General features: G+C 46.0%; 1 protein-coding gene across 6 annotated transcripts in view; it reads left to right on the top strand.

Annotated features, from left to right (window-relative positions):
• The window catches only part of LOC144791799 (guanylate-binding protein 1-like), a 164897-nt gene that overhangs the window by 59251 nt on the left and 92806 nt on the right, over window positions 1-12840 (top strand). For all 6 annotated transcript variants that reach the window (XM_078666569.1, XM_078666571.1, XM_078666570.1 and 3 more), the window contains 2 exons: window positions 10128-10327; window positions 11739-11866. In XM_078666569.1, coding sequence (XP_078522695.1) covers window positions 10128-10327; window positions 11739-11866 — 328 coding nt within the window. The remainder of the gene's footprint in view (window positions 1-10127; window positions 10328-11738; window positions 11867-12840) is intronic.

The raw sequence follows: 12840 nt of genomic DNA, 5'->3' as shown, positions 1-12840 counted from the left end.
AATTTGGTAAGGCAAAACAAAAAGACTAGTACCACTACTGAAAGAGTAAACATTAAATCTTGCTGGGAAGTGGCATGTTCCACACATGCTTGCTGATTACATTTCAGAGCAGCATAACCCTTCCAAAAGGAAATGCACATTAACATCACATCTCTCCCCAATTACATATAATAACAAACGAAGGGACATATTATCAAGAACGGCGATAACATTATCACCGCTTTAGCGGCAGGAAACTGACCTTGTGAATTCCCATAGAAGCCCAGGTTCTGGTGTGAACCTGGGCTTCTATGGGAATTCACATGGGCATATTATCAAGACCCTTATCGCCGCTTTAGCGGCAGTTTCCTACCGCTAAAGTGGTGATAATGTTATCACCGGTCTTGATAATATGGCCCTAATAACATTTGACACACCCTGATTAATTAATTGTGGCGTTCAGATTGCAGAAAAGAGTAAGCTATCATTAACATTAAAGGACGGCTTAATATTCTAATCTTGTTTAAAGTTTTATTGAATAGCCAAAGTAATCTTTATTGAAAGCAAAATGTTGCTAATTAAAGGAATTATCATACTCATAATTCACAGTGAAATAATTAAATTGAGCAAACTCTCTGCTCTGTTACAAAGTCCGGCAAAAATCTAATTTTATAAGAAATGGAATAAAATATTTCTCTCTCCCAAATAACATGTATTTTTATAATGTTTTTAGACAATAGAAAAGAAGCAAATTCATAGCATAGCATTACATACATGGGCTGCACTAATGCACTAATTACCTTCGGTAACAATATATCTGTAAAAGACATTAGTTAGTGATAGATTTGTTACCTTAGAATTACCCCCAGGCGTCAGACTGGATACGGAAAGTTTTCGTCAGCAGTACCCCTGCGCGTTGGAAGTTGGCGTTGTGCGGCTAGGCATCCGTCGTAGGCGTCTTGATCGCCGGGATGACGTCACAGCAGCTACTTAGACGCCGCCCTCGCAGTTCGGTACACGACTTTCCACGCCAGGAACGCAGAGCCATGCAAAATACTGACCACTGCTGTATTGAAACTAGGGCCCTGAAAGGGATGACCTTAACCCTAGAAATCAGTTCACAGAACGGGGAGGCTGAGTGGGGCGGTAAGGAATCTGTCACTAACTAATGTCTCTTACAGATATATCGTTATCGAAGTTAAGTAACTTGTGCATCTGAAAGAGAGACATTAGTGATAGATTCCTTACCTTAGAATAGATACTCCAGCAATACCAACCCTGGTAGTGGGTCTGCGAACCAAGATGACACCGGAAAGTCACAGAGAACAGAGCGGCCAAAGAAGCCGTCTCTCCAAACTTGACTGTTAAGGCAATAATGCTTAGCAAAAGTGTGAAGAGAGGCCCACATGGCTGCCTGACAGAGGTCTTGCAGGGGACATCACGTCCCAATGCAGTAGTAGCAGCTGTCGCCCTGGTAGAATGGGCACGCAACCCCACCAGAGGTTCCTTTTTAGCCAGAGAATAACAGACTGTTATACACAAGACGACCCAGCGGGAGATAGTCCTCTTGTGTAATGCCCTGTCTTTCTTGGCGCCTACGTAGCCAACAAAGAGCTGGTCATCCACCCTGAACTGTTGTGTGCGATTGAGGTAAAATGAGAGTGCACGTCTTGGGTCCAGACGGTGGAGCCTCTCTTCCTCTCTGGAAGGGTGCGGAAATGGAAAGAAAGTGGGCAAGGTGATAGTTTGCCCGATGTTGAAGGCTCTAACAACCTTTAGCAAGAAAGAAGGATGAGTGCGAAGCACAACCTTGTCCAGATGAACAGACAGAATAGGAGGTTTACATGAAGGAAGGAAAGAGCCTGCAGCTCAAGGAGGTTTACAGGAAGGAAGGAAAGAGCCTGCAGCTCACTCACACGCCTAGCAGAGGTGATGCCCACCAGTAAACAAATAGAATAGATGTGAAGCGACTCAAAAGGAGCACACATCAAATAAGTAAGAACCAGATTTAAGTCTCACTGCGGCATCACAAACGGAATAGGAGGGAAAAGGTGAGTAATGCCTTCGAGAAATCTATTTACAACAGGGGACTTGAAAAGAGAGGGCTGATCAGGGAGCCTGAGAAAGGCTGAAATTGCAGAAAGGTAGCCCTTAATAGTGCCCAGAGCGGAGCCCTGCTGGGCCAAAGAGAGAAGAAACAAACCAACTTCTGAAAGAGAGGCAGAAAGGGGATCCACAGCCTTTGCTGTGCACCATGCCACACATTTGTTCCACCTGCAGGCGTATACCGATTTAGTGGAGGGATGCCTGGCTGCCAGAATGACATCACAGACTTCAGGAGGCAAGTCTAATGGAATCAGTTGTCGTCGCTCAATCTCCACGCAGGGAGATGGAGGCTGGGCAGGTTCGAGAGGAGGATCGTCTTCTGCTACTGCGACAGAAGATCCTCCTGAAGAGGCAGTAGGGTCGGGGGATCCACGCTCATACTGAGTAGCTCGGGATACCAAACTCTTCGAGCCCAGTCCGGAGCCACAAGAATGACTTGGGGCCGTTCTCGCCTCATCTTCTTCAGCATTCTGGGTAGAAGTGGTATAGGCGGAAAGGCAAACAATAGACCGCAACTCCAGTTGCGACGAAAAGCATTGCCGAGCGAGCACCGCCTTGGAAATTCCAACGCACAGAACTGCTGACATTGCGCGTTCTCTTCGGTGGCGAATAGATCTAACCAAGTCTCTCCCACTGTTGAAAGACACCTTACGCCACCTCTGAGTGAAGATGCCATTCGTGATCCATCATGCACCTGCAGCTGAATTCGTCTGCCCTGGCGTTCAAAGAACCTGCCAAGTGTTGAACCTCCAGGGAAATGCCTTGATGTTCCAGCCATGTCCAGAGACGCAGAGCCTCCTGACATTGGGTCCACGACCCCATCCCGGGTTGCTTGTTGCAGTATCTCATGGCGGCGGTGTTGTGTGTGAACACCTGCACTACTTTCCCCTTGACACAGGGAAGGAATTCCTTCAGTGCAAGTAGGATCGCCCAGAGCTCCACAAGGTTGATATTGAGCCTTGACTCCGCCGGAGCCCAGAGGCCTCTGATCTCCACTGTTCCCATGTGGCCGACCCGTCCCAGAAGGGACGCATCCGTCACTACTGTGTGCTCCGGTTGGGGAAGGGTGAGAGATCTGCCATTGACCCAATGCTGGTTCGTGAGCGTCCACTGCAGTGCCCTCCGAGATCTGGATGAACGTGTTTTGGCGCCCGTTCCATGGCCACAAAAGGAGCGGCCGTCACCTACCCAGCTGGACAATGGGGAAAGACTTTCCTCGTCCCGCTGCTGCTGTTCTCTCCCTCTGCTCACGGCCTCCGTACGAGTCGCCGCTGATGAATGATAATGGGGCCAGCCATGGCGCAGCTTTGTCCCCATCGGCTGCCTGCCAGTCCTCACTGCCCCCCCCATGCCAGCTGTCTACCTGGATATGCTCCGCCTCATCCCCGACGTCTGAATACCAAGAGACCTTTTCCAGGTATGGGGGCGCGGGAGACACGACCGGCAGATTGCCTTCACCGATGCCCCAGTGGTCCCGAGCCTGCACGCCTCTTCCCCCTTCCTCCCACCTTTGACTTTTGAACTGCGTACCCCCCTTTGACTTCTCTTTTGCACTTTTAACTCAGGCTCCCTGGGTCACTTCTATGGACTTTATGACATTTTGTCTTTCGCTCTGCCCGACATTTTGTCGCTGATCTCCGCCGAATCCTCTGGACCAGGACCTGCCATCTTGTTGTTCCTTTGTCCTCTCCCCTGTCCCCTCATTCCCCCCCTTACAATCCTCAAGCGTTTCTCCCTCTTTCTAGTCTGCCGTTTCTCCATATTCTCTTATCCCCGCTCCCTCTCTCTTAACACTACTTGGCACATGCTGGTAAACTGACCCTCTCACTCAGGGTTCTAGAATACTCAGCAATATTAATACATAGATGATTATAGTACCCAATCCCTTAGGATATAAAAGGTGGACCTTAGATTTAATCATAGTGATCTCCACTCTACTCTGTCTCCACTGTGATTAAACCCTGTTAATGGCCTGACAGAGTGAGGGCTGGTGTAGGCAGACTTCTTATTCCATCCACCTAATTTAGAAGGGCAGATTTCAAAGTTTGTTTTCAGTGTTTGTCACTGCCTAACTGGCAGAAAAAACTGCGAATTCCTCCCCTCGCCATTGGAGAGGACTCCCATGGTGAGAGGAGCATTTTCTTTTTGATTTTCTTGTTTATAAATATTTTTATTGAAAATGTTATTAGAAAATCAACCATAAGAACAAAAAGAAGACAAAATGGAGTAATCACAACTATACTGTTACAGTGTGCATATTATGAATGAGTCCAGCGTGTCAAGTCCCATCGGCGCATCAGTGGCACAGTGAGGGCAAGTGACCCTCCAATTTGCATCTTGGTCGCAACACAAAGCACTCCACAGTATCAGACGAACAGATATTTACAAGGCTCTTAGCTCAAGAGCCCTTTCTGGCCAGGCCCCTTATCCCCTCATCATCCCCAATCAGATCCTGGCCAACAGTCTCCCCATCCTCACATCCCAAATTGTAGTAATGTATCCAGGGGCCCCAAACTTTTAAACCTTTCGGGGGCAGACTCTGCTCTTATACGTACCTCTCTCTGCAGCCATGTCCATATCCATACCATTCTTCCACTCTCATAGTGTTGGAATCTCCGGCACACCACAATCTCTGGCCACATCCTGTTTGGCTACAGTCAATCCCAAATTATAAAATAGGAACTTCGCCATTGGGATACCAATTTCTGTGGGTATACCCAACAGAATATCCTCCAGGTCAGGTGGGACATTTACCGCTAGGATGTTCTGGAGCTCCTAAAGGATGACCGACCAGTATGTCTGAATAGTGTTGCAATTCTAGAGCATGTGGAGGAAGTACCCCCTGTCAGTTCTACACTTTAAACATTCCGGGGAGGGAGCACCATGAACTGCATGAGTTGCAACAAAGACTTAATTGCCACCTCCCTGGGATGCATTAAGCCTGCAACCCAGTCAGTATGAGCCATATCCCCAAGTTCAGCCCCCTATTGCTCCTGCAGTGCACACAGATTATCAGGAGTATTGTTGTTGATAATTTTATTGGTGGAAGACACCGCCTTAGTGCCAAGTTCCTCCATAATTAACCGTCCTTCAAGCCAGGCGTATTCCGGTACGTCCACCTCGTCCAGCTCCTCAGTCATCCTGGCATGACAGAGCTGAGCGAACCTCAAGTATTGATTCCGGTGAAGGTCATAATCTTGCTGCAGTGAAGTGAAACCCAGGAGATTCCCGCTCTCCAACACATCCCCCACGTTTGTGATGCCAATGAGGTCCCACGTGTCAAATCCACACAGCTTCCTTATTTCTCTCATCATGCCCCCTTCCCATAGTAATGTTTCTTAGTGACCCTTGATGTCCATCCCAATGCTTCAGAAGCCCTACGCCATACCCCTAGGGTCACCTGTGTCACTGACAACAGCCTACCAGAATCCTCATAGATCAAATAGAGGGGAGAGCGTGGCAGGAACAGGGCCCTTTCAAGGATATAAGTTGGGTGATTTTGCCTGATGAAGAACCAGTCATTGATATGGAACAGGTGGTAAGCCCAATAGAAGGTCTGAATATCTGGTAGTGATATTCCCCTGTTATAGGAATTCCACTGAAGCGTCTGCAGTGCCACCGTAGGGTGTCCTCCATCCCAGAGGAGCTGTCTCACCTCTCTGTCTATTTTATTAAACATCTCCTCCAGAATAATGTGGTAAGTGTTTTGGAGACAGTTGGGGAGGGTGATCATCCTAAAGGAAGTGTCTCGCACCAGTACCTTCAAGGGGAGACGTTGCCAACGCTCTGAGTCATCCCAAAAGGCTGCTAAGACTTTCCAGAGGTTAGCAGCCAGATACACATCTCTATCAGATGTGACCTGAATGCCTAGGTATTTAAAACTCACTGGTTCCACCTGCAGATGACCCTGGAAGACAGCGGTATACAGGTGGCCATGTGGATCATAAAGCAGCGATTTGTCCCAATTTATTTTATAGCCTGAATAGCAAACGAACAGGTCTATAGTCTCAAAGATCGCTGGAATTGTATCTCACGTTCCGTGACATAGAGGAGTATATCATCTGCATATAAACAGATCTTTTTCTCTTGTGGGTTTGATTCCGAGATTTGGAAGCCCCTAATAGTTGAGTGCAAATGGATCATGCACGCCAGTGATTCAAGTGTAAATAATGAAGAGGAGAGGTGACAGCGGGCACCCCTGATGCATGACGCCCGTTCAATCGGTAATTGATCCGAGAGGACCCCATTCACATGCATCGTGGCCATCAGGTTTTGGTATAACAGCATCACTCACTTACCGGTATTTTGGATGAAATCTGCAATTTTTCGGCGTCTGTTGTAGGTAGGGCCAATAGATAGCATCAATGGCTTTCTCTGTATCCCGGGAGAGAAAAAGGTGCAGCGCTGTCCTGCTGCAGATTTCTTCTAGCCAGTTGTGGAAATGGCGCAGGTTGAACTAGGTGAATCTTCCTGGCATGAAGCCTGACTGATCCCCATGTATTAACAAAGTTATGACCTTGGTCAGACTGGTTGCGGCCAACACCTTAGCCTCCACGTTTAAAAGTGAGATCGGACGATATGAATGGCCGCGGGTCCTAGGTTTTCTGATTTATGAATTGCTGTTATAGTTGCACATTGGAGGTTCAGTGGTAGTACCCCTTCATCTTTCGCTTCCCTAAACATATTCAGGATATGTGGCCCCCAAATGCTTGCATTTCAGTTAAAAAATTTGACCTGCAGACCATTCGGCCTGGAGTCTTTCCAGGTCTAAGCTTGTATATGGCTGCCTGCACATCCGCAAGGTCTACATCCCCCCCTTAACTTCCATGCGGTCGTCAGGAGAAAGAACCGGGCTGTCTGCCACAACAAAAATGTCCTGGATCTGTGCAGCGTCCGTGTTGCATAGAACTCTTTGCCTTAGACCCACAGTACAGACTTCAATGCATCATCTGAGCGGCAAACGAGGCTGCTCAGACCAATCCTAGTGCTGCTCTCTTGTGAGAGCAGTGCCCAGATTGGGTGCGGAGCCTGTGCTCTGAGGGCCCATCCCCTGCTGAGAGGAACTGCGATGCAAGCATCAGTGGGAGCGGAGAGGGTCAGCGGATAAGTCTTTTTTTATTCTTATATTTTATTTCTTACCTCCTCCCCAACCCGTATTTGGGTAACGCACACAAAAGATTCTGAGTCAACGGACAAGGTGTTTGAAAGACACCTGGAGCTGCGCACACTCGGCCTTCATGTTTGGCGATTGAACAGAGGAATTTGACAGTTTTTGACCTCCCTTCAGACATCTGTTATGTTATTCTGGCACTTTGCCACTGGAGTCAAGCAAGCCCGGCTTAAGATGGCTGTAATGCCAGAAACCGGTCCTGGGAAGCTTGATTCCGGTCCAGGGAAGACATGGCTTGGCAGTTCGGGCTGGACTGTTCCCATAAGGCACAGGGTCAGACTGATTTGCATATGGCCATGTCTGAACTGGGGTAGCGGAGTGAGCTAAAGAACGGTGATGGATTAAACCCAGATCAGTTGACTGGGGGTGAGTGTTTGTATTGTCAACGCTCCGTCCATCACCACCTTTGTTTTTTCTTTGTTCGCCCTAAGTTGGCAGGGTATGCTCAGACGTGAGTCCCTTGCTCACTTTGCCACTGGAGTCAAGCAAGCCCGGCTGAAGACGGCTGTAATGCCAGAAACCGGTCCTGGGAAGCTTGATTCCGGTCCAGGGAAGACATGGCTTGGCAGTTCGGGCTGGACTGTTCCCATGAGGCACAGGGTCAGACTGATTTGCATATGGCCATGTCTGAACTGGGGTGGCGGAGTGAGCTAAAGAACGGTGATGGATTAAACCCAGATCAGTTGACTGGGGGTGAGTGTTTGTATTGTCAACGCTCCGTCCATCACCACCTTTGGTTTTTCTTTGTTCGCCCTAAGTTGGCAGGGTATGCTCAGACGTGAGTCCCTTGCTCACTTTGCCACTGGAGTCAAGCAAGCCCGGCTGAAGACGGCTGTAATGCCAGAAACCGGTCCTGGGAAGCTTGATTCCGGTCCAGGGAAGACACAGCTTGGCAGTTCGGGCTGGACTGTTCCCATGAGGCACAGGGTCAGACTGATTTGCATATGGCCATGTCTGAACTGGGGTGGCGGAGTGAGCTAAAGAACGGTGATGGATTAAACCCAGATCAGTTGACTGGGGGTGAGTGTTTGTATTGTCAACGCTCCGTCCATCACCACCTTTGGTTTTTCTTTGTTCGCCCTAAGTTGGCAGGGTATGCTCAGACGTGAGTCCCTTGCTCACTTTGCCACTGGAGTCAAGCAAGCCAGGCTGAAGATGGCTGTAATGCCAGAAACCGGTCCTGGGAAGCTTGATTCCGGTCCAGGGAAGATATGGCTTGGCAGTTCGGGCTGGACTGTTCCCATGAGGCACAGGGTCAGACTGATTTGCATATGGCCATGTCTGAACTGGGGTGGCGGAGTGAGCTAATGAACGGGGATGGATTAAACCCAGATCAGTTGACTGGGGGCGAGTGTTTGTATTGTCAACGCTCCGTCCATCACCACCTTTGGTTTTTCAATATTCTGGCAGCCAATCATCCTCAACCAAGACAGTGCATGACAGGGACAAATTTGTGGCTTGGTGTGCCACCAAAAATGTTGATCCCCTGTCCACACCTTGGTCTGAGGTGGTGCTATTTGTTCTTTTGTTAGCCTGGCAAGGCTTTGCTTTGGGCACAGTTAAAGGATATCTTTTGGCCATCTGAACTTTTTTGCCTTTGCTGGTCAGCCCTTCTGATCAAGTCGCCTGTTGGAATCTGTTTTCTCAAAGGCATACGACACATTTCCTCCAAAACCCTTTATCATACCCCAATGGGACATTAACTTGATTCTACACTTCCTGATGTGCCCGCTGTTCAACTCTATTCATAGCTGCTCTCCACATCTCTTGGCTATCAAAACAGCATTTCTAGTGGCCACTACATCGGTCTGGAGGGTTAGCAAACTGCAGGCACTCTGTGCTCCCTCCATACACTACCTTTTTCTCAGATAAACTGGTTCTAAGATATGTGCCTCTTTCCTGCCGAAAGTGGTGACACCTTTCCATGTCGTCCAGGCCGTCCCACTGCTGACCATCTTTGATCCGCCTCACCCTTCCAAAGAAGAGGAGAGACTCAACCGCCTGCACGCAAAAAGAGCATTATTGTTCTACATTGAGTGTACCAAAGAACACTGGGTGGACAATCAAGTCTTCATTGGGTTCATTAGGGCAAAGAAAGAGAAAGCTGTACAACAATGCACCATCTCCCAGTGCATTAAAATCTGCTATGCACTGGCCAAGAAGCAACTCCCTGAGTTCTCATTCCACAAGGGCCAAGGCAATGATCACTGTCTTTGCTCACAAAGTCCTTGTCTTGGAGATTTTTCAGGCTGAAACATGCCCATTTCTGCACGTCTATCAAGCACTACTGCCTGGACAGTCAGGTCTTTTGTTATGGGCTCTTTGTTCATGTAGTCCTCCAGGACTTCCTGGTCTGAATCTGTTTGCAGTCTCTCCTCTGGGGAGGTGTTGCTTGGGTATCTATTCTAAGGTAAGGAATCTGCGACTGGAAGAGAAGTCTCTATCACCTGGTTAGGTATCTGCAGCTAGATAGAGTCTACCAGATAAGGCGTTACCGAAGGTAAGTAACTTGTTCTTTTGGCCCTTGCTCCTCAGAGGCTAGTCAAGCTTCTTAAAGCATCACCTAACACATCAAAAGCACAAGGAAAACAGACAGACATCCGAAGGTAAATGTCAGCAATTCTGCACGTGTTTCCTTTAATCATGCCCATTATTTATTGCTTTGGCTGTACTGGATTCACTATTTATTATCTATAATCATTTTCAAAGCCTTTTAACAAACAGTTTTGGCATGTCACGTTTTATGAGGGTAGGAAGCAATTACTTAAAAATTGTGACTGTCGATTATGTGTTACTTTTGATTTATTCTTATAAGTTCCGTCCTTCCTTACACTGTTTCATCATCCACATCTATTTTGTTTCACCCTCACAGAGAAGCAATGGTACGTGAAGTCAATATGTGCCACCCATTGTGCCTAATCGAGAACACCTTGGAAGGAGAACTGAGGTTGAGACAGGATGCTCTGCAAGTTCTGTCTGACATCCAAGGGCCAATGGTAGTAGTGACCATTGTGGGTCTGTATCGCACGGGCAAGTCCTACCTAATGAACAGACTAGCCCGCACAAACAGAGGTGGGTACTATTCGTGCTTGCAAATTTTCTTTTGTCAAGAACATCCAATTACAATTAGTCTAAAAAATGAATTAATGGACTGGAAAAATGTTTATACAAAATACTCTAATTACTATACATAAATACATATATACATTTGTATATACACTACGGGGAAAATAAGCCAGTTTCTGCAGAAAATGAGGAAAATACATTTGCCTTTGTAACCACTTTTTTCCCAAATCAAAAGATATAAACACGTTGTTTTCCTTTAAGAGGCATACACTTTAGGGGACAGACTAGGTGAAGCTTATTAAGAAGCAATAAAAAACCCACAGAACTGGGGGTATAGTGCTGTTGTAGGTCTTTTAAAAATGGTCATGTTTTGCCTAAGTAGATACTGCCCTTATGTGCAAGTTTTACACTGGTTTGTGTGTTGCAGATCTGCATTGTGGACCTGCAGTCACTACATTTTTTTCCTATGAAAAGGGTCCCACCTCTGAGTCAGGACGCACACTGAGGAATAAAACAAGCCAACATGGCACAGGAAGTGAAATATGGCAGGTGCCCAGTGTCTAAATGACTCTCTTAGCTTTACATTCACTTTCAATATTACATTACTATTCTCTGTCATTGCATTAGTCGCTTTATGTGCTATTAAGTGCAATATCCTCTTATCATTCGCCTACATTCTTGGTTTTGCTGCTGCTATTGTGCTCTTATATAATGTTTTTACCTCATAGTGTTTGCACAGTTTGCAATGGTGGCACAAAATAATTGTATATGCCATTAAGTGCAACACCCTCTATTCTACTGGGAAATTGTTTGACGTGCAATTTTAAATGTTGGACATTTTACGCGTATGCTGTGCCCACTGTTAGGGTAGCTTCTATGTACTTTTGAACTCAAAATTACATTTTCGGATATCCTTTATATCTGTATTTTAATGTATACATGCCTTCCATTATCTTATGTGGACCTCCACGGAGTTCCGCTACATAAATAAAAAGAAATTTGAAACTCTGCCTTGCCCGTCAGTGGATTTTTCATTTTTTATATGTTTATTATCCCTTACTGCGTTGCCTGCTGAAGTCAATTCAAATGATAGGGTAACCTTCTGTGAAGAACTACTCAGTCTGTATCTTTGTCGTCTCAAGTCATGAGACCATGTTTTAGAACCTCCCACTTTAAAAAGTGCTTGTTGCTTCTAATGTTATTAAACTTGTCTTGCTCATAGAAAAATGCAAGTCAGAGTCATGCTGAAGATTTCCATGAAATGTAGACTCCCTCCCTCCCCCAATACCTCAGTTTCTCACTGATGAGAAGCATTCGCTAAGAGAACAAAGGTTTATCAGAAACCGAATGGATTAATGATTTTCCAAGGGCACAAAAGGTGGCAGGGATCGCTCATAGATTCTTATTTTTTTGCCAGGTTTCTCCATAGGACCTACTGTCCAGTCTCACACCAAGGGCATTTGGATGTGGTGTATGCCCCACCCAGAGAAATACAACCACACACTTGTGCTACTGGACACTGAAGGGCTGGGAGACGTTGAGAAGGTAATCTAACCTTTACACTATGGCTGTAATGTAAGCAAAGATTTTGTTTTATCATATACTAATTCATTTATTGTGTTTTATAATACTCAATGCTGTCACATAACCAGTTCAGAGCATTTGTGCTTTTGAAGTTAGATTACAACTTTAACGTGAAAACATTGAATATTAAGCAATGAAATGTGAAAGTCTTCCAAACCGTCATGATGATAAAGACCTTGCTAGTGGTTATACATGTGTTGTTTTTTGTTTGATGCATTGCAAGTAGCCAGTTGAGTGATTCAGGTTGTGCTGGATAAAAACAGAGGTCACATGTAAAGGACATGTTTAATGGCTTACTAGGAATCATTAACTGTGTGGGAGAACAGGCAGTTGTCAAATGCTCCAGCAATAATGAGTTGTATCGAATTGTGATTGCATTTTTATAGTACTCACTACCTCTCACGAGTCGTTGAAGATCTTTATGCTAGACAACACACTGCTTTGGAGGGGTTGTCTACTGTAATTGCATATTGTGAGGTATTGGTGTTACTCTTGTGTGCTCAGGGAAACCATTCCATGCATTCACTCCAGTTTATTTGTAGTAGATTTAATTAATTGAAGTAATAGGAGTTAGATGTGATCATGATTAGAAAAAGGGGGTATGAGAGAACATGCAGAGGTTTTATGGAGTTAATAGATGAGCGAGAGGAGATAATGTAGGGTTTGGTTGTAGGGATATCACTTTCCAAAAATGGGAAGGCTCTGATCAATGAAAAGAGTTGAAGGCAATTTTCAGAATGACAATAACCGAGATTACGAAAAAGATACATGCGGTTTAGAGAAGGTTGTGCTCAGAGAGAAGAGGCATATGCTGGAAAGGAAGAAGAGAGACATTTAAAGGAAAAAAGGGGGTGACCACAAAAGTTTTAGGTATACATCAGTTATTCATGCTGGACTTAAGGCATATAGAGGATGCTTTTTAACATAGCATGTAA

The sequence above is a fragment of the Lissotriton helveticus genome, chromosome 11 (genome assembly GCF_964261635.1).
Source record: "Lissotriton helveticus chromosome 11, aLisHel1.1, whole genome shotgun sequence".
Lineage (NCBI taxonomy): Eukaryota > Metazoa > Chordata > Amphibia > Caudata > Salamandridae > Lissotriton > Lissotriton helveticus.
This window is presented reverse-complemented; position numbering and strand designations above follow the sequence as displayed.